The sequence below is a fragment of the Dufourea novaeangliae genome, unplaced genomic scaffold (genome assembly GCF_001272555.1).
Source record: "Dufourea novaeangliae isolate 0120121106 unplaced genomic scaffold, ASM127255v1 scaffold165, whole genome shotgun sequence".
NCBI lineage: Eukaryota > Metazoa > Arthropoda > Insecta > Hymenoptera > Halictidae > Dufourea > Dufourea novaeangliae.
Window position 1 is genome coordinate 541,938 of NW_015374045.1, and position 27,933 is coordinate 569,870.

General features: G+C 42.6%; 2 protein-coding genes and 1 long non-coding RNA gene across 6 annotated transcripts in view; 2 read left to right on the plus strand and 1 right to left on the minus strand.

Annotated features, from left to right (window-relative positions):
* Positions 1 to 1,868: 1,868 nt before the first annotated feature.
* Positions 1,869 to 27,933, plus strand: part of LOC107189633 — a 28,795-nt gene continuing 2,730 nt past the window's right edge. Inside the window, exons 1-2 of the long non-coding RNA XR_001516235.1 lie at positions 1,869 to 1,898; positions 25,150 to 25,153. This is a non-coding gene — a long non-coding RNA (uncharacterized LOC107189633). The remainder of the gene's footprint in view (positions 1,899 to 25,149; positions 25,154 to 27,933) is intronic.
* LOC107189629 (rab GTPase-activating protein 1-like) lies at positions 13,587 to 21,425 on the plus strand. Of its 3 annotated transcripts, none has more exons than XM_015578199.1 (18): positions 13,587 to 13,624; positions 14,227 to 14,402; positions 14,506 to 14,677; positions 14,749 to 14,947; positions 15,026 to 15,209; positions 15,292 to 15,657; positions 15,744 to 16,019; positions 16,104 to 16,272; positions 16,352 to 16,593; positions 16,669 to 16,857; positions 16,971 to 17,096; positions 17,173 to 17,358; positions 17,444 to 17,618; positions 20,196 to 20,386; positions 20,481 to 20,540; positions 20,619 to 20,810; positions 20,895 to 21,132; positions 21,224 to 21,425. In XM_015578199.1, the coding sequence occupies exons 1-17, from the start codon at positions 13,615 to 13,617 to the stop codon at positions 21,126 to 21,128; spliced, it is 3,147 nt and encodes a 1,048-aa protein (XP_015433685.1). In that variant the 5' UTR covers positions 13,587 to 13,614; the 3' UTR covers positions 21,129 to 21,132; positions 21,224 to 21,425. The 3 variants fall into 3 exon arrangements, with proteins under 3 accessions (XP_015433685.1, XP_015433686.1, XP_015433687.1); XM_015578200.1 differs by having other exon boundaries at positions 14,764 to 14,947; XM_015578201.1 differs by lacking the exon at positions 13,587 to 13,624 and adding an exon at positions 13,673 to 13,833.
* Positions 23,421 to 27,917, minus strand: LOC107189628. Of its 2 annotated transcripts, none has more exons than XM_015578198.1 (5): positions 27,572 to 27,917; positions 27,121 to 27,368; positions 26,849 to 27,031; positions 24,202 to 26,771; positions 23,421 to 24,109 (listed from the first exon to the last, which is right to left on the minus strand). In XM_015578198.1, the coding sequence occupies exons 1-5, from the start codon at positions 27,842 to 27,844 to the stop codon at positions 23,919 to 23,921; spliced, it is 3,465 nt and encodes a 1,154-aa protein (XP_015433684.1). In that variant the 5' UTR covers positions 27,845 to 27,917; the 3' UTR covers positions 23,421 to 23,918. The 2 variants fall into 2 exon arrangements, with proteins under 2 accessions (XP_015433684.1, XP_015433683.1); XM_015578197.1 differs by having other exon boundaries at positions 23,421 to 24,112.

The window sequence follows — 27,933 nt, forward strand, 5'->3', positions numbered from 1 at the left end:
TCATGTATATTAAACGGATAGTTCTTAACCATCAACTGCTGCGGTGAAACACGTTAACTCTGGTGTGTTATCTCAAGCGTAATTAAGTGTAATTAGTCGAATACGTGTATAACTGGCAAATTATATACAAGGCTTCAAGATACCACCGAGACACAGTGTCACCTGTTACTTGTGATCGGAATCTTGACGATTCTTATACTGTAGATACTCACTCCAGGATGCCCTTGCCTTACAGTGATTGCAATAACTAACATAGCACATAAACAACATATACTGTCTATCGTACAACGCAAATTGTTCACGCATAATAAATTAAAGTAGTCCAACCTAGACGATGTTCCAAATTCGGCAACCCTTCCCGAAACTTTTACAAGTACCATTAATAATTATACGCTGTAAAAATCACCGTATTTCCCCTCTGGGGACTTGAACGGGTTAAATCGGCGGGAAGGACATACACGCTCAAAGAAGACACTCGTGTAACACGACCCCTCTCGAGTCGATAAAAATCAGGGTAAGCTTCTCGGTGACACACGCAGGATCCCTCCATCTCCACGTTAACTGCCCCCCCCCCCAGACCCTCTACACACGACACTACACCCTTTCCGTTCTATCGTGCAAATATGTGCACACGGGGTTACACGATCGAACGAGTATCGATATAATCGTTCTCTCCCCCTCTCTCCCTCCCATGGATACACGCAGAAATATTTCCGAGGAACATATACAGGACCGTGAGTGGCCCGTGTGTAGAGCGTTGTAATCGGGTGTTTCCTCATCACGACACATTGAACCGGTGTCAGATCCTACGCGTTCCTCTCGCCTCTCTCGACGTCCATATGCCTCCCCGGGACGGACACACCGGACGACAGGACATTGTCCATTATCGTCGGTGTGTGCCCTCTTCTGCTCTCGCCTATTCTCTCCCCCGACACCCCCCCGCCCCTTCACGGTATTTTTTTCTCCCTACAAGAGGGGCCCCAACGGTTCACACGTTCCCTCCTGATTTCTTCCACGACCACACGGTGATTCGACTCTCTTTGTCAGAGTTGGGCAGAATTTTATTCGGATAATACACCGTGAAAAGCAGCAGTATCTAAGGGTGTCCTTCTGAGCATTAAACAGTTAATGAGATTAAATAATTGTTCGACAAAATGTCGGTCCAGTCATAAAGAAGTATTATTTTATTATAAAACGTGAAATTTCTACGTTTAAACAATGAAAAACGACGAAATATTTTTTATCTTTTATTCGTTATTCGAAACTTTTTATCTAGATAATTAGTTTGCCCGGCTCTGCTGTGATTTGTGCATTAGCCTCCGTGAATCAGGACGCAAACGAATTAACGTGTATAGTACGTACGATACTTTCTAGCCACGATAGACGGCAAGGAGCACAATCAGGGGGGGGGGAATTTCTCTCTCGACGTTTCCCACTGTCGCTTTTCATTCGCCACTTTCGACGACAGATTCTCGCGAGCAACAGTTTCCAGGACTCGGATTATACATAGAATGACCAGAATTCGCCCGGGGATGATGGTCGATTTCTAATTGTACGGTTCTAACACGCGGCACACGTGTCTCTTTCCACCGAAAAATATTCCCCCTACGATTTTTTTGGTATCACATCTCCTCTCCAAGGGGAAGACTTTCTTTCGATGGAAAGAGAGAGCCCTCCTCCGCTGTATCTCCCACGCAAACCACAGAGACTATTTTCTGTCGACCTTCCTCTATCCCCCCTTTTGCCACCACCACCACCCCCACGTGATTTGCATAGCAATCTATCGCTGGGATCTCGTTCGCCACACGGAGGCTCTCGTGACGCATTGGTTCGCTCTCTCTCTCTCTCTCGCTCTCTCTCTCTCTCTCTCTCTCTCTCTCTCTCTCTCTCTCTCTCTAGTGTCCCTTATTCGGCGAACGCCGATTCCACGGGAAGGTCATGGTTCAAGGCGAAGAAACGCTCACTCCCTTCCTCTATTGTCCCGAGGAAAAGCAACCGTTCTCTCCTGCACAGTTGAATCGGAAACAGGCTTATCGCTATACGGGGGATTCCAGTGTACGGCGTCGTCGCCTACTCTCTGGAAGGAATGAATCGGGCCGGCTCGGCGTATAAATTAATTTACGGTAACGTATTTCCCTCGATGCCTCACGACCTCGAAACACGGGCCACGGTTTCGTAATCGCGTGGCTGATTTAAATTCACCGTAACGAGTTAACCCCGTGTGGCACCCAAGCAGGGTGAATTAGGTGAATCGAATGGACGGGAATGCCTTTGGGGAAGAGTGGTTTCAGATAGGGATCGATCATCGAGAATTTCATCGGGCAATCCTGTGGGATTCGTCGGCACAGTTTGCATATGACAGAGTGAAACAGGAGATAGAGACATTTGAGAATTTCTTAAGACACCGTGACACGTGGGAGAAACGCACAACTCGAGACCTGTTGTAAACACGTAATCTTTAGTATACGTTGATTCACGGCAGGTTCAACATTCGTAGAACCGGATGGTCGCTGCACAACGATGTCGTGCTGAAAACCTGACACGCCTGCCTTGTTTTAGGAATACATTATGCGCTGTTAGTTTTAAGGGTACGAGGGAGAGAAACGGGTAACCTGGGTGGTTGTCGAGTGGAACCGAAGTGGATTTAAGCGTAGAACTGTGTGGTAACAACCCTTGAGTTGGCGACCGTAATTCGAAGGATAGTTAGTCATTTTACACTTACAAGGAGAGGTGTCTTACGCTGACATTTTTCATGATGTTTCCTTTGGAATTCGAAAACCAACGATATTTCTTTCAGTTGCATGGGAACGTTAAGCAACATCTCTTAGAAGGGAAGGCACGGAAGTATCCCCTTCCGATTTTCATGAAACTTTGTATGTCCGTGAACCAGTCAAAAATGAGGGATACGTATTTTTTTATATCGGCTGAAACGCGACTTTAAGGGTTGAAACCAACCCTCGAAGTTTCGACCCGAAAGTACTATCTCGAAAACCAGAGGAAATACATGAAAACTTCTAATGGACGAGGTTTGCGGTTTTTTATGTACAATAATATGGTGCTAACAAATTGTCCAAAATATAATTTGTTTGTAACAAAAAAATTTCGGATCGAAACTTCGAAGGGTGGTTTCACCCCTTAAAGTCGCGTCTGAGCCGATAAAAAAAAATATGTATCCCTTATTTTTGACTGCTTAACAGACGTACGAAGTTTCATCAAAATCGGAGGGGGACATTTCGGTGCCTTCCCTTGTTAGTTACAGTCTACTCTCGATTATTGTCCCGAACAGGGGTCCGGACCAGGACAATAATCGTATAGAAAGAAATTCGACGGTGATGTTCTCGCTCGATCAGCTTTTCAACTGTTGCTCCTGTTCGCCATTGGTTCTCAGTGCGTTCGAACGGAGCCCTGGGATAGATTCAGCGAGTTAACTCTAGAACGGGGTACGTGTCAGGAATACCGGGAGAAATCTCGTAGAAACTTAAATCGTTCTCACTGACATAGATCCGAACGAATCGTGTTTCTCCGGGATGACTTTACCGCGTTTTCACGGTGTCGGAAACCGCGCGAGCGCGCGCAGTCGTAACGAACACCGAGTGTTTCATTCCAAGCGTGGAAAGACCGACGGATCCACCGTTTCGACAGGTGAAAACGAAGATCTTTCCTTGGTTTTCTGTACGTGTCTGTATAACGAAGATCTTTCTCTAATTCTTTGTACACTCGTCCCTCGATTTATGCAGAGTACTCGTTCCATTTAGCTTTTTTTTTTAAAATAAATATTTTTATAATTTATACCGCCTAGTCTCTTGAGAATTTTTTTTTCGTACATTTAGACGGTTTTTATCCGCGTATAGAAGAACCAGATGGAGCAAACACTCCGCCTAAATCGAGGGTCGAGTGTACGTGTCTGTATCGTCGATATTAATAAGGGATACGATGAAACGGAATGTACGAGTGAGAATAATGTAAACCAAAAAGCGACAGTTCCAATCGAAACTATAGGTATTTCGTGACTCTCATCAGAGGGTCTGTAGTGACAATTATCGGGGGCCTTAGAGTACCTTTACAACGTATCGGCCCCGCGCCCTTGCTCCTCCGTAACCCAGTTCCCCGTCGAAGGTCCCTCGACGAAGGTCGAACATCGCAGCACGGCCACGTCGTCGTCGACGCAGGAAAACTTTCGCGGGGCGGCGAGTAGTTTACCGATTCGCCCCGAATAAATCCGTCGGGAGAAATTCACTAGAAGGTCACAGAGCCAGGATCGATCGCGAGCTGTCTAGCCGAATTAACCCTTTTTGGGCGGGGAGGAAATAACTAATTGGAACCGACTACAGTCGCCCACTGAACATTGTCGCTCGAAAAATCTAACGATCGATCGATCCGATTGAACCAAGGTGGAGGAGTGTCTACTTTATAGGAAAGCATCGGAACGAATACGGCGTTGAAAATGGGCGGAGTTCCATGAAATTCTAATACCCGCGATTGGAACATAGAATCCTTCCGGTACAATTCTCGGAGAAACGCGAATACCGATCGTGGAACAAATAAAATTAACGGGGCCGCCTGGCTAACGGGGAACGCCGTCTGGCACCGGTCCAGAAATCTTTCCGGTATTCTCCTAATCCACTGGTGGAGAAACGCAATGGAAGATGGTTCGAAAAGTTTCACGAGAAAACAATATATGTACCCTGTACGATACGTGACTCATACTTTTAAACGATCGTTCCGTGTGCCCGCGAGATGACCGTGATTGTCCATCGATTCAATCCCGTGCCAAGGGATTAATAGTATATTCGAAGCTTCAAAGAATCGAAATTTTCAAGAAACTTGTTCCTGAAAGAATTCTTCGAAGTTCCTCAAAATTTCTTTCTCACCACATACAGTCTCTCTGTCGTCGCCAGGGACTTAAACCGGTATGATTTTGATACCGGTATTTTTTTGGTTTCTATAAGAGTAGGGCCTTATATAGGGTTATATAAGCCGAAGGTTCAACCGAAAATACCGGTATTTTACGTTTCGGTAGAAATCATGGAAACATCGTTATAGCGTACGATCAATTTTCGTAGGAACACAGCGACGGGGTAACGAGGAAAAGAGAGGTTTCGAATATTCGTCGACTGTATACACGTCACATCCGTTCGTGCTTCCGTGAAAAGTAAAAGGCTATCTCTCCTTTAACCGAGACGCACGTCCGCTCGATCGAAACGGTTTACGGACCGCCGCCGAATGGAATTTACGTCGCGTGCGGTTCCATCGTTATATTACGTTGCTAGTGCAAGGAACCACGGTGATGTATTTACGTGGCACGGTTCGACGGGAATACAGAGAGCCTGGTGAACCAGCTGAAACATCGTATCGATCGACGAAAGGATGGAGAACTTGATCCGTCGACGTTATTCGTATCGATCGAGAGATAAAAGGCCAGCCAGGGAAATACGACTCTCCAATATTTAAGCGTTCTCCATCGAACGCCAGATATATCTTCTCTATATCCCCTCTTATAATAGGATCTTCTGTCGTCAGCGACAGAAAGACGTTTTCGCGTCAACGTATTGTTCTCCCGTGGCAACTCGCGGAATGGAACGTCATCGAACCACGATCCAACACGATTAGCCAACTGTTGCTTTGCGACACCTGACCAGATGCCAGCGTGTACAGCTACAGGTACCTGCGCACGGTTCTATGAAGCTCGATTTCTTCGTAAACGATCGATTTTTACCGGGTGACACGCTTGGAATTTACCTATTCGAACGGGTACAAAGAACGATTTCCATTTAACGGGGTTTCGTAAGATGATAGTATACAGGGTTCTAATGTTATATGTGTGAAATATTAGGTGTGGACACTCGATAATTTTAATGATACAAACAATTGAAGTTGCGAATCTTCAAGATATACTATGAGTACAAGTCAATGTTATTGAAATTTCTTAGGCAAAATGAAAAAAAAATATTATTCGGTGAACGGGAATCGATCTTAGGACCTCCGATTTGCCGGCTAAATATTCTTGAACATTGACAGTTGGGGTTCTTCCCTTGTGAATTTCATCTGTATCACGATCAACGCTGGTATTCCAACTTTCACCTTCGATTCGTCTCTGGACCACGAGAGGTGCGGTTCTTCGATTCCGAAATTACGAAATAGAATCTCGAACATGAAATACATACATACACGATTTCTCAAAGAGGAGGCGCAATCCTGGGATAATCCGCAGGAAATTCCGCGGTGGAAGCTCGACCCAGGAAGACAATTGGGACTTTCCAACGCTTGGAGATCTATTATTAGAGCACGGTTAAGGATCCGGAGAGTATTAGAAAATATCCGGAGTATGGTATTTCCGTACGGAATGCAAAATATCTCGGAGCATTCGCAGCAGCTGGGTACGTGCACCGTGCACAGGCCTCGGAACGACTAACGAAGGGACACAATGGTCCAGAATCAAAATTTAGCAGCACAACTGGTGAAAAAGAATTTCTTTTATTTTCCAAAAAAGCATCAACTTATTCTTGAGTAAATTAATAAAAATCACTTCTTTTATCTACTTAAATAAAGTTTCGAAGTTTTCGATTGATTGTGCTAAATAAATGTACGAGTTGTTAAATTTCGATCTAGACCACCGTGAAGTGGGTGAATTGGACTGTTTCCGATAAAAAAACGTCGGGTACCCCCTGCTTCCATCGCGAGCGACAAATACACCACTTAAAGAACAAAGGAACTGCGACTTCGTGAAGCCCTTGTTACGAGCCTTCGTAACGCCTGTGTGTTCGTGGCACAGAATTAATTCGCTGCGATGTTTCAAAATCCAAGTTCAATCGAGCCCCCCTCCCCCGAGAGAGTTTCCGACGCGAGTTTAATGATAGGATAAAGAATAATCGCGCGAGTGAGGCAACGTTCTTCGCGGCTAAACACGGATTCGACTCGGGTAATTCATTCGATCGTGAAACAGACAAGAATATTCGCTCGATCGGACAGGCTTATTCACAATTTTTAAGTGTCTGCTCGTTAGAAACGCGAAATGTTGCACCCGAGGAAAGAATAAATCTTGTTTCGTGTACAACGAGAGAAGTTTCGTGAAATTACATCGAACGACTGCAACGGAACGGAGGGGAATAAAAAAGTTCTCAGCGGGACGCTTTATAAACTTTCGTTCCGACGAAATCGAGCGTCTTGTGCGTACATACATTACGGGAATCAAAGTGGAGGGAATACGATGCACAGGATTCAGAAATACGTAATTCCAACGAACAACAGAAACGCGCGCGCGAACACGCGATGACCATTACCCAGCCGTGAATAAAGAAAGAAAAAGAAAAACATTCACCGCGCTAAAACATACTTTCTCATTGTCCTTATTACCCGTGTAACCCCGACTATACACACGATGTACACTACCGGTCAAAAGTACGGGACCAAAGAGGGTTCACGATTGATGGAAACAGTAACTTATTATTCTGGTACGATGTAATAAAAGTTACGGAATTAGTAGACATACGAATCATTTTCAAGTGTTCCGTTTTTTTTTTGTAATAGAATTTTTTAAAAAGAAAATTGAAGGTGACCTTCAAAAATCATGAAAAAAAAAAAAAATAGTTTTTCCCTCCCGATGCACGGTTGACCGCGAGTTCCTCTCGGTAAAACCAATCTCTGTAACCTTGTTTGGTTGCGCCAAAAGGATTTAACAAACGACAGAAAAGATGAAACAGTAGTTCAGTTCGATCTCTTACCTCGACGAGTGATCGACGAATGAGCCACCGTCCAGGAGCCGCAGCTTCGCGAATAGCACCGCGTTCACGAACGGGACCGCGGTCAGCTCCTCCAGGTCCACCACCACGGAGAATTTGTACTTCTTCTTCTTCATCATGAAGGCCATCTCACCGAGACCCGGACACTTCACTTTGATCGTGTTTCACAATACGAAAACAGGGGAACAACAAGGGTCGGGGGGGGGGCCTCTGGATAGCGGTCCAGCTGCTCCAGGCTTCAATCGATAATCCTCCGGAGCCTTTCTGACGTGTGCGGGGTAACACGCGACGCGCGCGTCAACGATCGAGGATCGTACACCGAGCCGGGAACATCCACGTGGATCCCAGCGATCCTGACCGATACGATGTCGATATTGCGAGATAATCGACCACCAAGATCTACCAAAATAGGTTCTGCTTTGCGTTTCGGGTTTGCTGCACGTCAGTACCAAGAAATATCCTATTCCTCTTTTCGTCCCCTTTCGAGCGTCGTTTCGTCGTGCAACAACGATTTTCCAACGTGGCTTCTCGATGTCGTCGTTGCTCTACCCCCGGATTTCTACGAGCTGACCGATCCCCAGCGACGAATTTGAACGGTTGGTGCCCGCTGACAAGCAGATCTCGTTCGACGTCTCACCGACATCTCGTTCCTCTCCCGGACGTGTTTTCCGCGATCCTCTCTGTTCCCGACACACGCTTCAGAAACAGCGATCGCTCTTGCACGCCATCCTCGCCCCGTCGAGACTGCAAATTAAAACGATGTTTTATAACAAAAAAAAAAAAAAAAAAAGACTGAAGAGCGCACGTCATTACGCGAGACCCTGTTTACCTCTTTAACGATAGCTCGTGTAACAATCTACGGAGAGGCGGATAGGAGAGTTTCGCGAATGGGGGGGAAAGGAAAAAACCGGGGCGATCGAGAGAACGCGCTACCGTTTCTGATTGTCTCTCACGTCTAACAAGGAAACTTCGATATGTGTATGTACCCTCACGAGCAAACTCGGCTTCCGCTACGGGAAAAGGTAGCATGGGGGAAGGCCTCCTACCACTTCATAAATTCATTTCAAGTACTGAAAAAAATATTAAACCTAATATTGATTTTGTATAAATTCCCAAGACTAAGTGATAGAAGGCCCTCCCCCTACGTCACTTTTTCCCCTAGCGGAAACTGAATTTCCTGTTCCGAAAATACCGATTCTTGTATTAACCCACGGAAGGTGAACGTTTCTGACGACCAAATAGACTGCATCACCTAGGTCCAGACAGACCCCTACTCATCTGACTTTGGAATTGTTTCAGAACGAATTTCTTCTACGCTTCAGTCATTCTGTCAGTTAACCCGAATAATGGATGAAGTTTCTGAAATTCTAGGTCGAAATGGACCCAAACACAGCCGTGTCCGAGGTTAAGAGTTCTTGGGGATGAAACCAACCGACGCGAACCGTTTCGAAAAGGGCCAATCGCCGATGGAAATGCGAACAAGCGAAAAACTAGCTCCTCCAGGAGTCATGTTTCGTGCTAGAGTAAAGTAGGTGACCGTAGCCATCGACGCGAACGCGGAGCCTCTAGGAGCGCGTTGCACTCGACGAACAAATTATTAACAGCCCTCGACCAGCCGCCACTCTTTCACGAGTCGCCCCGATCATTGACACAAAATACTCCGCTCGCCCTGCTATAGATATACACACTGTGCAGAGGGTGTGTGAGAGGCTCGCTGATGCTGGCTACTTGGTACCAACCCTCGGACATGGACCCAACAACGTATCGCCTTTAATTTTACACACCCGAGACGTCTACACTCGAGTTCACAAGCGTCGCACTTATCGACTAGGAATTAAACTTGAAATTTTTCGGACACCAGTAGCAACTCCGAACAGAGTATTCATGAAACTTACGAGCAAGAGGTTCCAAACGGTACGGGATGAACGAACAAACTTAACACGAATTTCCGGCTGATTAATTCGAAGCTCAAACAAACGGGCAACCTTGAACCACCCCGTGGCAACTCGTGAAACGCGTTGCTGTTCGTGACACTACCAGCCAGATAATTATACTGTACTAGGTGCTAAGAGGATCGGAATCTTTTATACCCGTCGGGCAAGATTTTTCATATTCCGTTCGATAAGATAATGGTTTAACGTGGTAGCAACAATACTCCAAAAATCGTACAATTTCTCTTCCTCTAGGCGAATCGGGTTATCGTTTTTCGCGGGAAAATAATTACGTTGCAGGCAATGTCTCTCGAATGAGGAGAGTTCGGATTGTATCGCGATCGAGATTACGAAATTGTCTGTTATCGATGAGTCACAACGATAAGATCGATTCGAGGGGGAAGGGGGAGGTAATCAAAATATGACGAATTAATCGCGGCAACAATAACGGAACTTTGTTCCACCATTGTTCTACCGCTTCCCAGAAACAATCGCCCGATACAATCCATTGCTTCCTTTCCGATAACGAGTTAAGTCGTCGACACGACCGTCTACATCTACAGGTCGTTAAAATTGTAAACTAGTGAAATTTTTATGAACGACTGGTGGAAATGATTCTTACCGCTTCAGACGCTCTAGTTGCAATGTTTCGAGCGGCAAGAATCATTTGGAACGCAATGTGCACGATCGAAAAATAATCATAGGTGCTAGAAACTGTGTATGTACGCTGTCTAAAGCTCGATTCTAGTCGAGTTAAATGAACCCACCAGTTCACAGACACATTTTCATCGAGTCGATATTTCGCGGGTAATTCTGTCACGTGCCTGCTACGAGTCACGAGCGAACCGTGCAATTTCTTAATCGTTTACCGAGCACTCGGTGCAGCGAGCAAAAAGGCGACCGAAAGAAACTACGATTTCGCAAATTGACTATCTTGGAACAGGTCGCGCAACCTTATCGGACGGCTTCGAGTATTTTCCTTCCACCTAATTAACGTCACACAGCTGCTCGCACTTCCATCCACGAAGTAGATTCGACTCGAAAGTAATTTTCGTTTTGGTTCTGCCGAAAGTTTGTTCCTTTTCTCTCTCTCTCTTTTTCTCTTTCGAGACAATTGATAATTAATGTTCGTTATATATTGCTTCGTTGTTAGCGACGGAGAACTTTTAAGTTCTTGGCAAAATGCGAAGAATTCATTTTCTTCGTCACAGGTGGACGTTATTTATGACACCAATCCGGTATTTCCGTTTAAACAAACCGCCCGTCACGTGTCCGTACAGTGTTCCGTATACACGGGGTGGACCGGAAAATACGGCACGACCTGCTCTAACCTCAAAATAAATCATACAGTATAATGTTACGTTACTCTCGTAGACCTTCGTTGTGTTAAATAACATAGAATTTGTGGGATGAAAATGATTATACGAACCTACTGGTTATTCACAGGAAATGGTAATCGTTTTGGTAAATAATTCATTCTCAGGTATCAGTTTACCCTCTTTCGGTTCTATTCCTCGTGTCACCTTCTCTCTCGATCCACCCGGTATAACGTTCGAAGTTTCACGCTATGTTTATTGCTTCGTCAAAAAATTAACGTCCGCACAAACACTCGTGGCAAAACCGCGAAACGACGACGGATAGTTCGCGGGCGTTCGAAAATCACCTCGATTATTTATTTCGGGCCTAGGACCAAGAAGGAACGCTTCGGACCGCTAGAAATGACGCGTGAATAATCGCGATGACATTTTCGAACTGACATTGAGCTCCTCTAAAGATATAATTACGCGGATATATAACAATTCTCATCGGTTCCGTCCATTCCGATGACAGATCACACGAAGTTTCGAAGTCGTCGATAAAACTCCCGCAACTCCCCTCCCCTACCTTCCCCTCGAGAGACAAATGACATTTATCAGTGGAGAACGAAAATGCAACGAAATCACCACGTATCGCGAATTCGGTGCCAGCAAGTGTTCCTGCCACGCAGCTTTTTTTCTCGCGACAGCTAAATGGAAACAGACTACTCTGAAGCAACGCGTCTCGTTAATGTCGCGAAGACTTGTATCCAAACGGTCACACAGATTCCGGGATACACCGAAGACGCGGAACGTTTCGAGAACATTGTTACTAGACTATAGATTTCGTGCATCTGTAGAATACACAACCAGACGAAAATCCAGTACAGTAAAACGTTCAATGAAGTTTTAACGAACTTCCTATATTACATTTGCAATTCGACGAAGCCCTTGCTAAGGTAAACAAATTCCTGTTTGTCTTCTCTGCAATTTATTTCATGAAAATCAATGCCTGCTTAAACATCGACACGATCTAGTCACGATGCCCTAGAGAATAATGAAACTATCGTCTGGTGATGGCAGGTGCAGGACAATTTCCGTCTTGACTTTATAACCTCTCCTCTCGTCTTTCCGTTGACGTTTCACGGACAGTGCAACCTCCCTTCGCCCCGAATCTGTCAAATTTCACGAGAATGGAAACGGAAGGCGATGATCACGACGAGATCGCTTATATACTACGATCGCGAGATTATCAATGACGATACGGGACGCCCGCCTCCGAAAGAGAAGCGCTAGGAAAAAAGCCGTGAGAGCTCCGGGCTGAATCGTACTCACTCGTCTTAGACTTGTTCGTAATTCCCGTTAATGCTAGCCGATCTCGCACATTCTCACACTTTTCATGATCACAAGCTCGCCCCTCGAGGAAACACGAATTAAACGAGACCGAGCCTCCAATACGAGTACCCGAAATTTTTACAGACAAAAAAACGCTTCCTCACATTCGTCGGAACGGAGGTCGTCTGTGAACTGACGCGTCTCGATTCCAGCTCGCTGTGCAACGTCGCCGCGCCACCTGTCGGCAATCGCCCATAGGCTATTCTCAAACAACCGTTCCTATTGGTCCTCCGATCGACGCGCCATGATTTGGATGCGTTTCCTGATTGGTTGCCGTCCTGTACAATACTAGAATATCTGTCAAATAATTTCCGTTTCTTCGTTAACCAATATTTCTCTACACGAATGGAATAATTGAAATTAAAATTGCAGGAAAGAAGAATAAATTGATCGCAATTCCGTTTACTTACGGTGTAAAGTTAATAAAACTGGGTTACAGCAGATATTAACACTCTTCTCTGATTTGATAACTACCTTACTGACTACATGTCTCTCCTGCACTTATAGTTGCCAAGTAACTGAAACTTTGTAACGAAGTTTAAAAATAGATACTATTTAACAAAAGACGATCTGACCATTATAATATTAATTATATTCATATGTACGATCACATTCCGTCAAGATTTCATTCTACTTACGCACAAAACACTGCTCACACAAGAATCGAGTATATGCCCATCGAGATTCCAAACTATCGAGGATACGCTAAATCGTATTCAGTAATTATTATATCCGTACATAACGCGAAGAATTTAATTCAGTAGGGAAATGCGAAATCAGTAACGACGGCGATAAATTGTTGAAAGCGATTCGAAATCGTTGCGCGCTCCGAGGCGGGCAGTCCGTAATTCGTCGTAGCGAAGCAGACTTCCGGGACCTTAGTGCTGAAATGGCCGACGCCAAGGTTGTCTTTTCTGTCAAACGGGATCGTTTCAATGACTAGTGAAAAAGCATGTAAACATTTACGGGTGGTTGGATAAAATCGGTGCAAACGTGGGTAGATCGATGCGAGAATCGAGGATCGGGGTGTGTCCGCGACTTTAATGAACAATTACGCGAGAAGAGGCACCGGTGTCCCCGCAAGTTTTGGATCCAGCGAGAGGGTAATCCCTATTCTTTGCTGGGGGTACGACTAGAACCGAACGACTAAGAAATCATCACAACGGAGATTAACGGGGACACGATACTCGGTTCGCACAGAAACGGTGCTCAGTCAGATGATTAACCGAATCGTTTCACTGACGATTCGACGTTATGAATTCGAGTTAGTGTGCTTTTCAGTGATGTTGAGTCGAATTCTGACACGCGCGAAGCTTCTTTTGCTTTCTGATTGTGAACCAGTGAATTATTTTTCTCGTATTCGAATGGATCCGTGCCGATAAATTGCAAAGGTTGACGTTCGATTGGTTGGGAAGGCCCGTTGAAATTCGTAATTCTTCGTCGTTGTTTTGCATCGAATTCATCGCTCAAATGGTATTCTCAGACTAGCAAGAATAAACGATTAAATAATATGTAAGAGTTATAGCGCGTAGAGTGTAATCACTCGTGGGAAGCACATACTTCTTCTGATTCGATATTATTCCACAAATAGAATGGAAATATTCTATATCTTTCATGTCTGTAGACAAAGTACAATTAGTTTTATCATTGCTTTTGCTGTAAAGTTGAGTGTATAATTAATCAGACAGTTTGTTCTCTAAGCATTTGCTATTTAGTTTCTATTATAATCTTCTGTTATGCATTAGGTATATATCAAATTTCATGAGTAGATTTGTAATTATTAAAGCATTGCAAGTTTAAATGACAGTCGTGTTTTTCTATTGCTGTTGCATATGATTTTTATACAATGATTTTCTACACTTGTAGACATAGTTATGGAGGATAGTATGAGTGTTAAATCAATGGAATCAGTGGCAACAAGCGACGAATATGAATTTGTAAATGAGAAAGGCAATGGAAAAGAACAAACTTTAATTGAACCACCAATGTTAAAAATTGCCAACAATGGCAACTTAGAAGATCTACAAAATAATTTGCGCGAGGTTTGTATGCTTTACCAATATTTATGAACATAAAAGCTTAAATCTTTCTTATCTTCATTTCTATTTATGTTTTTCTAAATATTTGAACAACTGATATCCACAGGTCTTAACGGAGGACTCCAAAATGGAAAGTAATGACTACAAGATTGTAAGCAGTGTACAACAAAACCAAACAAAGCCAAAAAAAGTGGGACACAGTAAGTTTTATGTTGGCTCCTGTGTGATTGCATCGGAAAAACAAGACATTATGAAACCAGAAGATTATGTTGACGAAGGTATAAATTACTGTGAACTCCTTAAATATTAATTCTTAAATGTAAGACATAAATCACTGTTTGCACTGTAGAAATAAATTCTTTAGCCCACGATCAACAAGAATGCACCATTTTCAATGGTGTAACATACTTGGGATCAGCTGCAATAAATGCACCAAAGTTGGAATGTGAAATACAGCGCAACATGAACATACTAAATGCAGAACAGACTCCTAACTTAGGAATCAAAGTTTCCGTTTCTATACCTAGCAGTTCTCAAGGTTCTGTTGTGTATGTATAACTGAACAATATTATATCAAAGTCTTATCGTTTATATTGCATTATGTGTCACTGTTTTCTATGATGCAGTTTGTACGATGCCGCTACACAACAGCCAATTGCGCACTATGAAGTGCAACGAATCTTGTTTTATGCTCGCGGTGAAAATACTGGACCATGCGCGGCATGTTTTGCTTTCACTTGGTCTCACGGGGATACATTGGAGTCTGCCATTTATCAGTGTCATGTTTTTCGATGCGATATACCAGAAGCTGTGTGTTTATTATACTTTCTTTTTTACATAATGATACATTCAAGTCTTAATCAGAATATAAAAGTATTTCAATTCATTTTAGGTGGGACAAGTTTCTGCTTGCTTTTCTAAAGCATTTCACAGAATACCACGATCTATGACCAGTTCTTTAACTGGAAGTGATTTCAATAGCTTTAGCATTGGAAGTGAGAAAACCAACTCACGAGTATTTATTTTCGAAGTGACAATGGAAATAAAAGAAGAAGATGGGAAGGGAAGCTTTAGTACAGTTCCTAAAGACAGAAATTGTTTCAAACTTCGAAGTAATATAGCTAAACAGGTGTGCTTGAGTATTCAGCAAGTATCCAGTAAAGAAGGAGGAATTACTCTTGAAGTTGAACGGTGCTTTGGAGTTCTTGTTAGTCCTGGTCGCAACGTTAAACACAGCGATATGAGATTACTTGAAATGGTAAGGTACAAGTAAACTTGTTATGTATGCTAGCGACATAGAGTTCATCTTTGTAACATTGAATAAATAAAAACTATTGCTATCAGCAAGTCAATTCCGGCCCAACGATACAAGATAAACAATGCTATAACATATTTGGACATTGGGATCCGGCAGACCCAGCTTTGGAAACACTGAATATAGAAACTCCTAGAGAAGGAAAAATCTTCATGACAGTTGCTGTTGATTTAGTAATACGTGGTATTCGAGAACCGGTTAGGTTTATAATAGAAACATCGGTTAAGGTGTATCCACAGAACGAGAGGTTCTGGTATTTTAATAAGCGAAACCTCGTACAACAATTCTACCTGAATTCAAAAGAGGTAAGAAGAATCTGCAGAAGATGCGTAATATTCTATCGATTTAAATGGCTAACAGCTCTATATGCTTTCATGATTATCTTCTAGGTAATATCAGGGGTTGGAGTAGAAGTTCATTACGAAGTACAAAGTATAGAAACATCAGGAGAATTAGACAGAAACAGATTAAACCTTGCCCTCAATTTAGCGTCGCTGATTCGTTCACCTTCTCTAACTAGTATCGACACGCTTACACCCAAGGAAGAAATCGATTCAGGTTGCAAAATAAACTTTAAACTTAAATCATCGATAAATACAATTACAAATACGTTTTTATTTCTACAATGAAAATGTAGATGGGGACGAACCTATGTTAAGCGGTACAGGCGAAGTGTCCAAAGATTGTTCCGCGGATGAGTTGGCTAATTGGGCAGAAGTACTGGACAGTTGGCAAGTCAACGAACAACGTCCGAAACTTCTCATAAAGCTTGCGAAACTGGGAATCCCCGAAGCTCTACGTGGGGAGGTGTGGCAACGTTTAAGTAATTGCGATAATTCGCAAGAGATGATGGATAGATATAGAACTTTAATTACTAAGGTAAGTGAAAACGGCGTGGAAGGAAATAAATGCATCTTCCATGATGATAATAATCATATCACGATTCCGCTGTAGGAGAGCAGTTGCGAAAGCGTCATTTTACGAGATATTAACAGAACATTTCCTGCCCACGACTTTTTCAAAGAAACCGGTGGTTTGGGACAAGATTCTTTGTACAGAATAAGCAAAGCGTACGCGGTTTACGACGAAGAAGTTGGATATTGTCAGGGACTTAGTTTTCTAGTTGCTAGTTTGCTGCTTCACGTAAGTATTTTCTTATCCAGACTGTTGAGCTCGCAAGGATCATGCCTACAGCAATTTTAGGATATGCCTTAGGGAGTTCAATTGACAAGAGAAACATTAGGTATTTCTTGTAGATGCCGGAGGAGCAAGCTTTTTGTGTTTTGGTTAAGTTGATGTACGATTACGGTCTGAGGGACTTGTACAAGGATCGATTTGACAATCTTCATATGAGATTTTACCAGCTTAATAGATTAATAGAGGTAACCTGCACACTTGTTCGAAAAAAGTATATCTCGTTAAAGCAGAAAGAATTTACAATTAATATCGCTCTTTTAGGATCAGTTGCCCGAACTGTACAAACACTTTTGCGATCGTGGCGTAGAGACTCATATGTTCGCTGCACAATGGTTTTTAACATTATTTACAGCCAGGTTTCCACTTTATCTTGTTTTCCATATTTTGGATGTGTTCCTTTTGCAAGGACTCGACACGCTGTTTCAAGTTGCACTTGCGTTGTTAACGGTAAGACTTTCAAATGTGTCATTTTAATCTATTACCCGTCTACACATTGAGTACGTTGTAGGATAAGGTGTGTTCTTTTTCATAGTTGTGCAAAAAGGAATTGCTTCAGTTGGATTTCGAGAGTATATTAAAATACTTTCGGGTGCACTTGCCAAAACGTTGTCGAAACGAAGAAGTCTCGCGCTACGTAATGAAGTTAGCCTGTTCAGTTACATTAAAGAAACTGAAGAAGTACGAGGCAGAATTTATGACGCTCAAAGGTAACTTCATATTTTATGTTTGAAACCACACAGAACCCCCACACTAATGCCACTGTACACCTGATTAAATTCCTTGATATCACGAGGGACGGTATTGTCTCTTATATGCATGCGCGGTCTGCATAGGAACCGGAAAACATCGTCAGGTGGTTGTGAATTTATGTTTATTTACGCTGCTGAAGCTTCATACAATTTCAGCTTTGTCTCTGCAATTTCGACTCGACATTTACAAACACTGATTTATTGTTTTACGTTACCGGAATTCTGGAATTTTCAAAATGGCTTAAACGGGAGTTAACTTACGCGATCTTTTTCTATTTACTAAGGGTAGAGTAGACCAAGTAATGTATATTCTGAACTAGTCTCGATTACTTTCTTTAAGAAAACAAGGCAACCGTTTGTCAATTGTTAAATATTGAAACGAGGGTACATCACATTGATGTCTCGGTAGTGCGTTGGATAATTCTGTTACATAGTTCGTATGCATGACAATACCAAACCATAAACTGTGTCTTTCTAGTCTGACGAAGAATTACAGTGTAATTTGTTCTCTATTGTACAGTAGAGTACAGGTGGTGGTTGAATACTATGAAATTGTTAACGTTACGTAAAACATTAAGAATTTCATAGCAGGAGGTAATTTCTAATTAAAAAGAACAAACGACGAGTATAGTTATTAGAATAAAGCCATCTGAAAGAAACGTTGATCGATTATCGATAGACTAATTAAATGAAATTCAACACGAACAAATAATACTTTTGACGGATTACTATTATTTTATGCAATTTGTTTGTTGTGTGCCAGTGAACAATTTTTGTTGAATTTTTGCTCGATCTCGATTTCACTGAATTCGATATTTATACACAGCGATGCTGCAAGCTGTGTGACTGTACTGATAAAAAGCGTCAGTCCGGTGATAACTGTTCAACAGCATGAGATTTCAACCAGTTGACGAATCGCGATACGTAAACGTGTCGGTATCCTTTGTTATTGCAGTGTATTTTCCATTAGTGCTTGAGGATATCTCGTTTCAATTCGAGAATATATATATATCGCCCATGGAATTAAAAAAACCAGAGAACAGATAACCGCACAACTAGCTGAAATCTCATGACTGTTGGAATCTTACGAATACTCACCGTGCAGAATTTTTGTTCGTCGATTGGTTGTGTTCCGCTTTATCTGCGGGGTATTGTGTTCGTGAATGCCAAGTGAGTGTTGCAATCGGACAGCCGAAACGCGCTTTTTGTTCCGTGGACAAAAGTTCACCGTTCTCGAAACACGTTGCGTTCAGTGTGCAACTTTGTTCCACGAGCAGCAGAGATTTATTTGTCTATAACTTAATTTATTTTGTAACATTTTGTAAAAGTGCCACACGATTTTGCGTTTGTACAATAAAAAAAAAAAAAAGAAAAAAGAGGACGTGTCTCGTGCTTACTCCGGCTGTGTACAGACTGCTTTTGAACACCGTCTTGTGTAACACACCTTCCCCTCTTTCTTTTATACAAGGAATTATTTATTATTTCTTTTATTGGAAATAAATCGTCCGTTTAGAATACCGTCTTTTAGTCTTTTTTTTTCTCCGTCAATTTACCTGTGTTCAACCCTGTCTCCCCCATTCGTTTGTTGCTGCTTCGATTGGACACGCTGCATGCATTCAAGTAGTCGTACAACTAATACCAAACGCTTCTCTAGCTTCTTCATTCTACTAACCTACTACTAACTGTCCTGTACGATTTGTCATGGGAACTGCGATTGGGGAAAGATCTGTAGTATCTTTAAGCGTAGAAATACTTCAAATATCATTCAGAAGAATTATTTACACCGTCGTTTCGTAACCAATTAAAATTCACTTAACTTTTTTGCGACCAGTGGGACGCACATGTCCCTTACACGAGTAATAGAACAAACATCGATCTCAGATTTGGAATCCGTTAGATGGATAAACGATGAATTCTTAAAAAGTAAATAATACGGTCACGAAAGGGTTAAGAAGGCTCTTCCGGGCCGAAACGTACTGCGTTTCAAGGACATACCAGTGTTTTCGTCGCAACTTGGGCGCCGCTCGAATTTCGTTTATCAACGCTATTATTCGCACATTTATTAGTTATAGCAGGTAACGCACGCGTATCTATTTAACAGCTGTGCCAGCAGTTTAAAATTGGCTATGGTATGCTCTGCACAGATGAGTGAATGCGCAGTGGGACATCGGTATCTGGTTTTGTAAGATATCACACGCGTGACTGCCAGTAAAGTTTGAGGCCATCCGTTTTTAACATTTCACTGCTGGCGGAATGATGAGCCACATTGTAAAAGCGCTGATAAACAGTAAGAATGCGCCAACAATATTCTCGGGGTACAACGTATTCGAACGTGTCAGGGAAACCATTTTCGATCTCGAGTAAAGAAAACTACAAATTTTTATACAAGAATTTCTAAATATAAACGGCAACACATATATCGACATTAACGTACTTCAATACACGTTTACGTTTTCTTACTGCAGCATCGGACTGCTGCATTCGAATCGAAGCTTCGAGCTTGAATCTAACGCTAATGTTTTTTCGTGGATACAGAAGCACAAGAGAATGCAGACGAGTACAGTAACGAGGTGGAACAGCTCAGGGGCACGGTGGCCCGAAACGAGGAAGAGAAACAGAGATTGGAAGCGGAACTCGTCCAAGTGAAAGAAATGCTGCAACGGGAAGTGGCCAGGGCAGACGCAGAGAACCGACGAAGCAATGTTATCATTGCCGAGTACAAACAGGTATATATATATATATATATATATATACATGAAAATAAATAGAACTATATGTATGTATCAAACGACCTGTTTTTTGACTTCATACGTATTTCAGATCTGTCAACGTCTGGAGGACAATTACAATGCCGCGAAGACGAGCCTCAGTGTATTAAGGGTAAGAGAGACGAGGACCGAAACCCCAGTCGTCGGTTTCAAGGCAAACATTTCACAGAAAAATAATGCAACCTTTCAGTCGACGGTGTCGAAATGCGAGAACTGCAGGACATGCATAGTGGATTCGTCCAATGTGCTAGCGGATATTTCCCATCCGTTGGAGAACAGAATAGACCCCACATTGCACAGAGCCCAGGAGCGAGTACGCGAGCTGGAGTTGGAGTTGGCTCAAACGAAATTGGCCCATGTTGAGGCCGAATGCCGAAATCAGGTAAACACAAAAACACGTGTATCGTTCGTACACACGCTCTTTGTAGTAAGGAGAAAGACAATTATCCTGGATTGCCCGTCGCAGGATCTAACGCACCAGTTGCACGCGACCGCTTCCGAGCTTCAAGCGGCCAGGAACAGCTGGCCGTGGCTCAGTAAGACACTTTCGAGTATAAAGGAGGCTGCCAATAAAAGGGAGGTGATGACACCCTCGTTGATGAAAGATTTGAGACGGGACAGCGCGCCAGGCGGTGACATGCATCATCTATTACGCTCCCGTAACCGCGATGCTCGCGACAATCTGAAGGAAGTCGTGTGATGCAGTAAGTATCAGCTGTAGAGTGCGTATGTTCTATTGGATGGAGTTTACACGATATTGGATACATATGTTAAAGCGTCATTGCTTGAAAACAGGCGAAACGGCGGAAAAGAAGAAGGTCGTATTCGACGAGATGGGGAGCCGTTTCAGCCGCAAACTCGAACACGCAATGTACGTCCACGATTACACGTAGTATTCTACTCGGTCTGTCGAGGGTATACCACCCGTTCGTTCTACGGTATACCACTCGTCGGATTCCACACACGCGCTTGTTAGCGAAGCGGCAGCTTTATCATAAACGACACACAAATGATATTCGATCATGAGATATTTACTGTTCAAGTTTGTTACCTTTCTTTCCGAGTATACTCATTTTGTACTTGACTGTTTTTTTGTACGGCCGATCTTTTGTCGCTCGAGATCGCAGAGGGTCTTTTCTGTCCGCGGCCATCCTGCGAAACACGTTGTTCGCCGCGTGGCCGCCGCTTAGGGAGAAGGTCCTAGATAGAGGCAAGCGATCGATCGATCGCGAAATAGAACGCGTGGTTACAAGGCAAGAAGAGATTAGAAAACACACGATTAGACGTTTAGCGGTTAAGTAACACTGCGTTTTGTATGAAACTAGTCTAAGACGGGAACTATAGAAGCGCTATAGAATTCTACATTGTACATAACACACGGTACTCTCAGGCGATTTAAGAAACACGGCTGCAGAAACCCGGAGATTCTATGTCATAACGATCGCGGGAGGTCTCTGCAGTTTCGATTGCTCTTCTTTTCTCTTTTGTATCGGTCCATGACACGACACGACATTCCAAAGTACAACGCGACTCCACGTTCTGTTCTTAATTCGGACGATGTTTGACTTCCGGTTCGAAGGTTTACGCAGCTGACTCTCTGAATTGTCGCGTGGATATTATTAAGCCAACGAACAGAAAAAACGTTTATCGTTTCGCGGTGTTTAAGTTTTTGTATGTACATTTAACAACGGGACAACGTAACGTAATATAAGAACGCGTTTATCATATCTTTTTTCGATACCCAGACCAACACTTGTTTTCATTCGGTCGTTCTCGCAGAGGGAGGAAGAGGCACTGATAATGTACGCTCGCGATTTTGTAAACACTCAAATGAGTGGTATTCTTTCAGCCATTTCCCCCCCACACCTCGTTTCCACAGTGGAGTCTGCGGAAGTAAGACATGCAAGGCCATAAATTACATTAAGGCACTAATTAAGATCATTTGCGACAGAAGAGAACGGAACGGACAGAACGCTCGAAAGCACACTTGGTAGGATCGTGAAGTAGTAATTAGTGCCATTAGTTGGATGTAACCGCGTACTCGTTTTGGATTGCCCTTAACCCGCGAACCATTCGCTACGGTTTAACGTATCGGTGCCATTATCGTGGTAACGACGGTTTTTCATTTTTTTCAATGATTTCATCGAACTTTCTGTTGCGAAATAAATATTTGTCGATTAATATATATATACATACAGGATCAAGAACGAAGTTTTATGATCACTTTAGCTACTCATACGGATAGGCTAAACGATAGTTCTGCATCTTATACGAGACAAAGAATATACCTGTAAATACTAAAAAAAAAAAAAACAATATCTACACGGTTAAGCTACTAACAGATCATGTAAATGATTTTAGGATTACTACCTATGTATCACTGTACACCTTGTAATGTCATTCCACTATTATTGAAATAAAGAAAGATATCGTATCTGTCTTATTTCGGCGCTGGTTATAATTCTTTTTTTCGGGGGGGGGGGGGCAAAAATGATATTCAGGAACAGATCCCATTCGTTTCGATGATACGTTTATTTCTCTTCTTATTTGTCGAAATTCGGCGGTATCGTGAAAACGCGGTACGATATGCGGTGTTTTCAGTATATTTATAGATCTCATACGGTACATTGCAGGGATGCTTTATATCCGTCGGAGTAACGCAACAGTTTATTCGAACCGATACGATCATGCGAACACAGAAAGGAGAGGGGGGAAAAAACGTAACTTATCGATAAACTTCCTGTAAACCATACACAGGTAAAACAGCTCATCACAAATCTTACGGTACTTAATCAAACGACACGACCGAGAGGTCTTGAAAATTGTACGAAAATATATGTATATATCTTTGTTTCTTTTTTGTCCGAGTTCGATACCTTAAATGCTTCCAACATGGTAACAAGCTGGGTCTTACTAATTATGCATACAACAGCGTACACGAACATTATTGGTACCGAAGCACTATCTCACGCCTCTCCACCGAAAGACGCGCCAATTCATTAACAGATCGGTTTGCAAATCCAACCACAACGTGGAAGGTACAGCAAACGAATAACAGAAACAAAACTAAAAAAAGATCACCGCAGGAAAAACAGAAGTGGTTCGTTCCCTTGTGTATAACTTTAAAGACAAAACAAAAAAAAAAAGTTCTTCTCAACAAAATTCGCTGAACGTTATTTCTCCGAGTACATGGTATATGTCTTACATAGTAATCCGTAACATATTGTCCACCGAGGATACTTCCCTTTACAATGACTTACGAAAAATAAGTTATTTAAAAAAAAAAAGAAGAAAAGAAAACAAACAAAAGGAAGGAGGACCCCTTTGCAATTCGGTCTGATGATTATAATATTAAAGAAAAACGTAATAAATATTGTCCACAAAAAGTTATTACCTTCGTACTCTCCTTATCCGACGACTCGCGAACGTATCCGTATTAGAGGCGATATGTGGGAACCTGTCTACGTAATATAATTACTTCTCAACGGTATCACGTGTCGCCTGTCGGCCATCTCTCACTTCCTGTATCACTATTCGACGCGTTCTCACTGTCCACCGCCGGGTTCTCATTCACATCACTGTTGTCATCGTCGACGATCTCGTTCTGTTCTAGATCCATGCCTTCTTCAGAACTACTGTCGAAACCCTCGTCGTGCTCGACGTTTCTATACCTGGCGTCTCCTTCTTAATGACAACAGAAAATAATACGGACGAATGAAGGAACAGTAAAATTTAAGCGTCACCCCTCACCCTCCTAAAATGGTCGTGTTTACCTGCTCTTTCCGGAAACCTCGGATCCCTACGGTCTCTGATTTGCATTTCAACAGGATTGGCCATGTCCAGAATTCTCAGCAGCCACATCGGAAAATCATTCTCCAACGCGTAAATGTCATTCTCGTTCTCTATGTCATTTTCCAGCACGTCGATTAATGGCTGCAGATCCTCCAGTTCGTTTAACTGCGCCGGCATCATGTTGTTACCCTCCCCGTCTCTATTGTTGTTCGCCAGATCGCCGTTCTCGACCTCGACCACTTCGTGGACTCCGAGTCTAGGCGCCTCTGCGATGCTAGGCGGCTCAGAATCGGATATATGGTCTTGCGCGATACTCGATAGGTCGTATTCCGGGGTCATGTCTTGAGCAGAAGCGGAGTTCGGGTAGCCAGAATCCATCACTTCCGGCGACCAACTGTTCGGTGGTGTTTCCACCGCTTCCGGTGAAATAGGCTGCGCCTCTGGGCCTTCTGCCGGTGCATTTGTATCTTTTCCTTTTTCCACAGTACACTCGTCTTGTTTCGCGTTTTTTAATACTGATGTGGATTGAACGTTCCCCGTGGGTCCGCTGAACACAAGGGATATATTTCTTAAGTTAGCAACGTCTTTGGCGTAAGGACGAGAATTCTCTGTACTATCTACATTCTCGTAAATAGATTTTTGTAAATCTGATACCCTTTCAGTCTTTCGATTCTCTTCCTGGTGAACGAGAGATTCCTGATCAGCTAACGGAAATCTTTTATTATCACAATTCATTGACTGCGCGTGGCTGATACTTGCATTGTTACTTGAACAATTCGTTACACATGACTCTTCTGTCGATCGACTATCGTTATTCCATGTGAAATCTGCTATCGATAGACTGCTCCCGGTAAGCGTAGCGTCATTAGAATAATCCATCGCATCGTGGTCGACTGATAAAGTTTGGACAACCACTTTGGACGTGGAAGCCTCGTTTTCATTGTGCCGTTCGTCTACGACGCTACAGGGTACCGTTGATGTAATATGCGTATTAGTATCGTTATTATGCAAAAACGCTTCACTACTACCTTCTAATGTATTATTGCTACTGAGTCTTGTGAGTTGAAATCGCTTTATTGTACTTGACGAATCGTCGATGTCTCTACCTTCGCAAGGATTCAGGGATCGCCGTTTTTTACTAGTCGTGTTCACCTTTAACCCGACTTTCGGTGAACTCGTGAACTTTGGTTGTTTATCGATTATAGAACTAGTAGTAAGAGATATGCTGCTGTTTAATTGGAACTGATCCTCCATCAAGGGGTTATCATCTTGTACACTTGTACCCGCGTTTGTACAGCTATTTACAGTTTCAGAACCAGAATCTTCGCTTTCCTTGTACGACTTGTTTAAATATATGCTATGTATGTTATGTTGATCGTCCAAGTCATTCGTCGACGATGACTTCTTCTCTTTAGACACGTCCATCTGTTCGAAGGAATTATTTAACATCCAATAACCGCTCATACTTTCATTTAACATGCTGTCGTTCTTCGAATGCTGGTTCATTTTAACAGTTTGCAGAAGATACTGGTCGGGCGAAGTAGACGCACGAGATGTCGACATATACGCTTGAAAATCTAACATGCGACTGAGCTTCTGCGCGCTGCTCGACATCGCGGCCTCTCGTGTGCTCGGGGAGCGTATTAAATCGCCAGATGAATATTCCTTTATATCTTTCAATTTCATGCTGCAAGAAGAGTCGGATAATACCGCTGATTCGTTTAAATCCGATGGAACGCTTTGATTAAATGAATCGTTTAGATCGTCTACGCTCATACGATCGGTGTTACTAGAAATCGAGGGATTTAGTTCTAGATTCTCGTTGCCGCTAACTTCGGTATGTTTTTCTAAAGGTTCAAAATCTCTCCTAGTTTCAGAGACACTATCTAATACCACGTTTTCTCCGTCGTAGAGATATGTATTGTCCTCGACGATAGAATTATTCTGCGGGATCACGATACTTGGTTCTTCATCCCAGTTTTCATTGTCCCAAATCTCCCTTTCTAAGTATCTAAACGAATTCGCAGGTGCTCCTGGTTCTACGTCCCAATCATCTTCATCCGTGGTAGTGTAACCACTGGACCAACGTGCTCCTTCTGCCACACTGTAATCTGAAAATACTGTACGCGGTGGTACCAATACAACCGGTCCGAATTCGCGACTCGCAATCGACCAACCGGCTTCTTCTAAGATTGTTTGCAATGCATCTATTGAAATGTGAAAGGACTTTAACATATCCAACAGCTTCCCCAATGGTACTTCTTCTTCCATATCGACATCTTGATAGGATAACTGTCGGATATAATATGTAGCTTCATCGAGAATCTTCTGCTCATCCGACCGATTATCTACGTGGAACGGATATTCGTATACCGTTACAGTTTTAAATAAACCTTCGACACTTAAACCGTAACAATCGTTGTAATCGCTAAGACGATGAAATATCGCCATTTGTGAACAAGCTCCTAAATGTTCTGTGCCCTCAGGACCGTTGCAAATGCCATCAAAGGTTACTGCATAATCTGAGTACCTCGAAACTATATCTTCTGCCCTATATGTAAGAATCGCGCGTTTAATAACATTATGAATATAGATCTTATAATTAGGAAAAAGCTGCCATTTAATTACCACTCTTGAAATTGTTGTCTAGTCCACTCAAACTTATGATCAGGATGTCTGAATCCAGAAAAATTTGGAAACAACACATTGAAATCTGCATTTGGAGTTGTTATTATCGCTACTTTTGGTTTGATGAACCCAAAGACATTATAAGGAAAGTCTCTCAGAGTGTCCGGGTATAGATGTTCGATCCTAAAGGGTCAAAATATTTGTTGTATCATCTATAGAATGCAAATGTTCACACAGTTATCATTACTTTGCAAAGTTAAAGAATAACCTACAACTCTATGCAAACGACGGCGTCTGTCTTTTCTAGCTTTTTATCATTGTGAGTAACACTGCCCTCGCATATTTCAATTAGAAGAGGTGTTGTTCTGGCACGTATATATTCAGAAATTAATGGGGCACCCTTTTCTTTTCGACTTTCTAAAATTGATCTATCAATATCCACGCATAGAATTTCCTCTATGCCGGGTGTGTTTTTCAAATAAACTAAAAAATCAAGTTCAGCGCACCCAAAATCAACGACCTATAAACAAACACAGAAAACATTTTACCACATCGAAGACGGACGGTGAATATGTTGTATCGATACGGATAAGATTAGACAGACACGTGCTTCACAACAATGTGTAACATACATTATGAATCATTTAAATGTCATTAATAACAAAGAAGAATCTACGCGGCAACCTTGTCGGCGAGGAGGGACGGCGGAATCGAGCAAAGTACCTTGCGTAATTTTCCTTGATACTTCGGACTGTTGAGTACATCGCTCACGGCGACGTACCTCTGCAGATACGCTGGTGGGAAAAATCTTACTGATTTTTCCTCATAATCTTGAGGTGCTTCGGGATCTTTCATCATGTAATCCCTTTCGGAAATCTCGAATCGTTTCTTCGTATCGGTCACGGCATCATTTATACCCTTCCGTTTATTGACATTATAGTTTTGATATACAAACTTTCCGAGAAGATAAAGAACGTGGAACAGCACGATGATCATGTCAATAACGAAAATCAATTGCAATTCTTATCACTGATCACCTTTTACGAACGCATCCCGGTCTGCTTCCCGTTGTGCGTAATAGCAGC

Coding starts and splice junctions, on each gene's coding strand:
- LOC107189628 (XM_015578197.1), bottom strand. CDS start 27,844: ATGATCATCGTGCTGTTCCACGTTCTTTATCTTCTCGGAAAGTTTGTA. Junction 27,369..27,571: donor ATCAAGGAAAATTACGCAAG/GTACTTTGCTCG, acceptor GTTTGTTTATAG/GTCGTTGATTTTGGGTGCGC. Junction 26,772..26,848: donor AGACAACAATTTCAAGAGTG/GTAATTAAATGG, acceptor TCTTACATATAG/GGCAGAAGATATAGTTTCGA.
- LOC107189629 (XM_015578199.1), top strand. Junction 17,619..20,195: donor AGAATTTATGACGCTCAAAG/GTAACTTCATAT, acceptor TCGTGGATACAG/AAGCACAAGAGAATGCAGAC. Junction 20,387..20,480: donor TCATTGCCGAGTACAAACAG/GTATATATATAT, acceptor TACGTATTTCAG/ATCTGTCAACGTCTGGAGGA.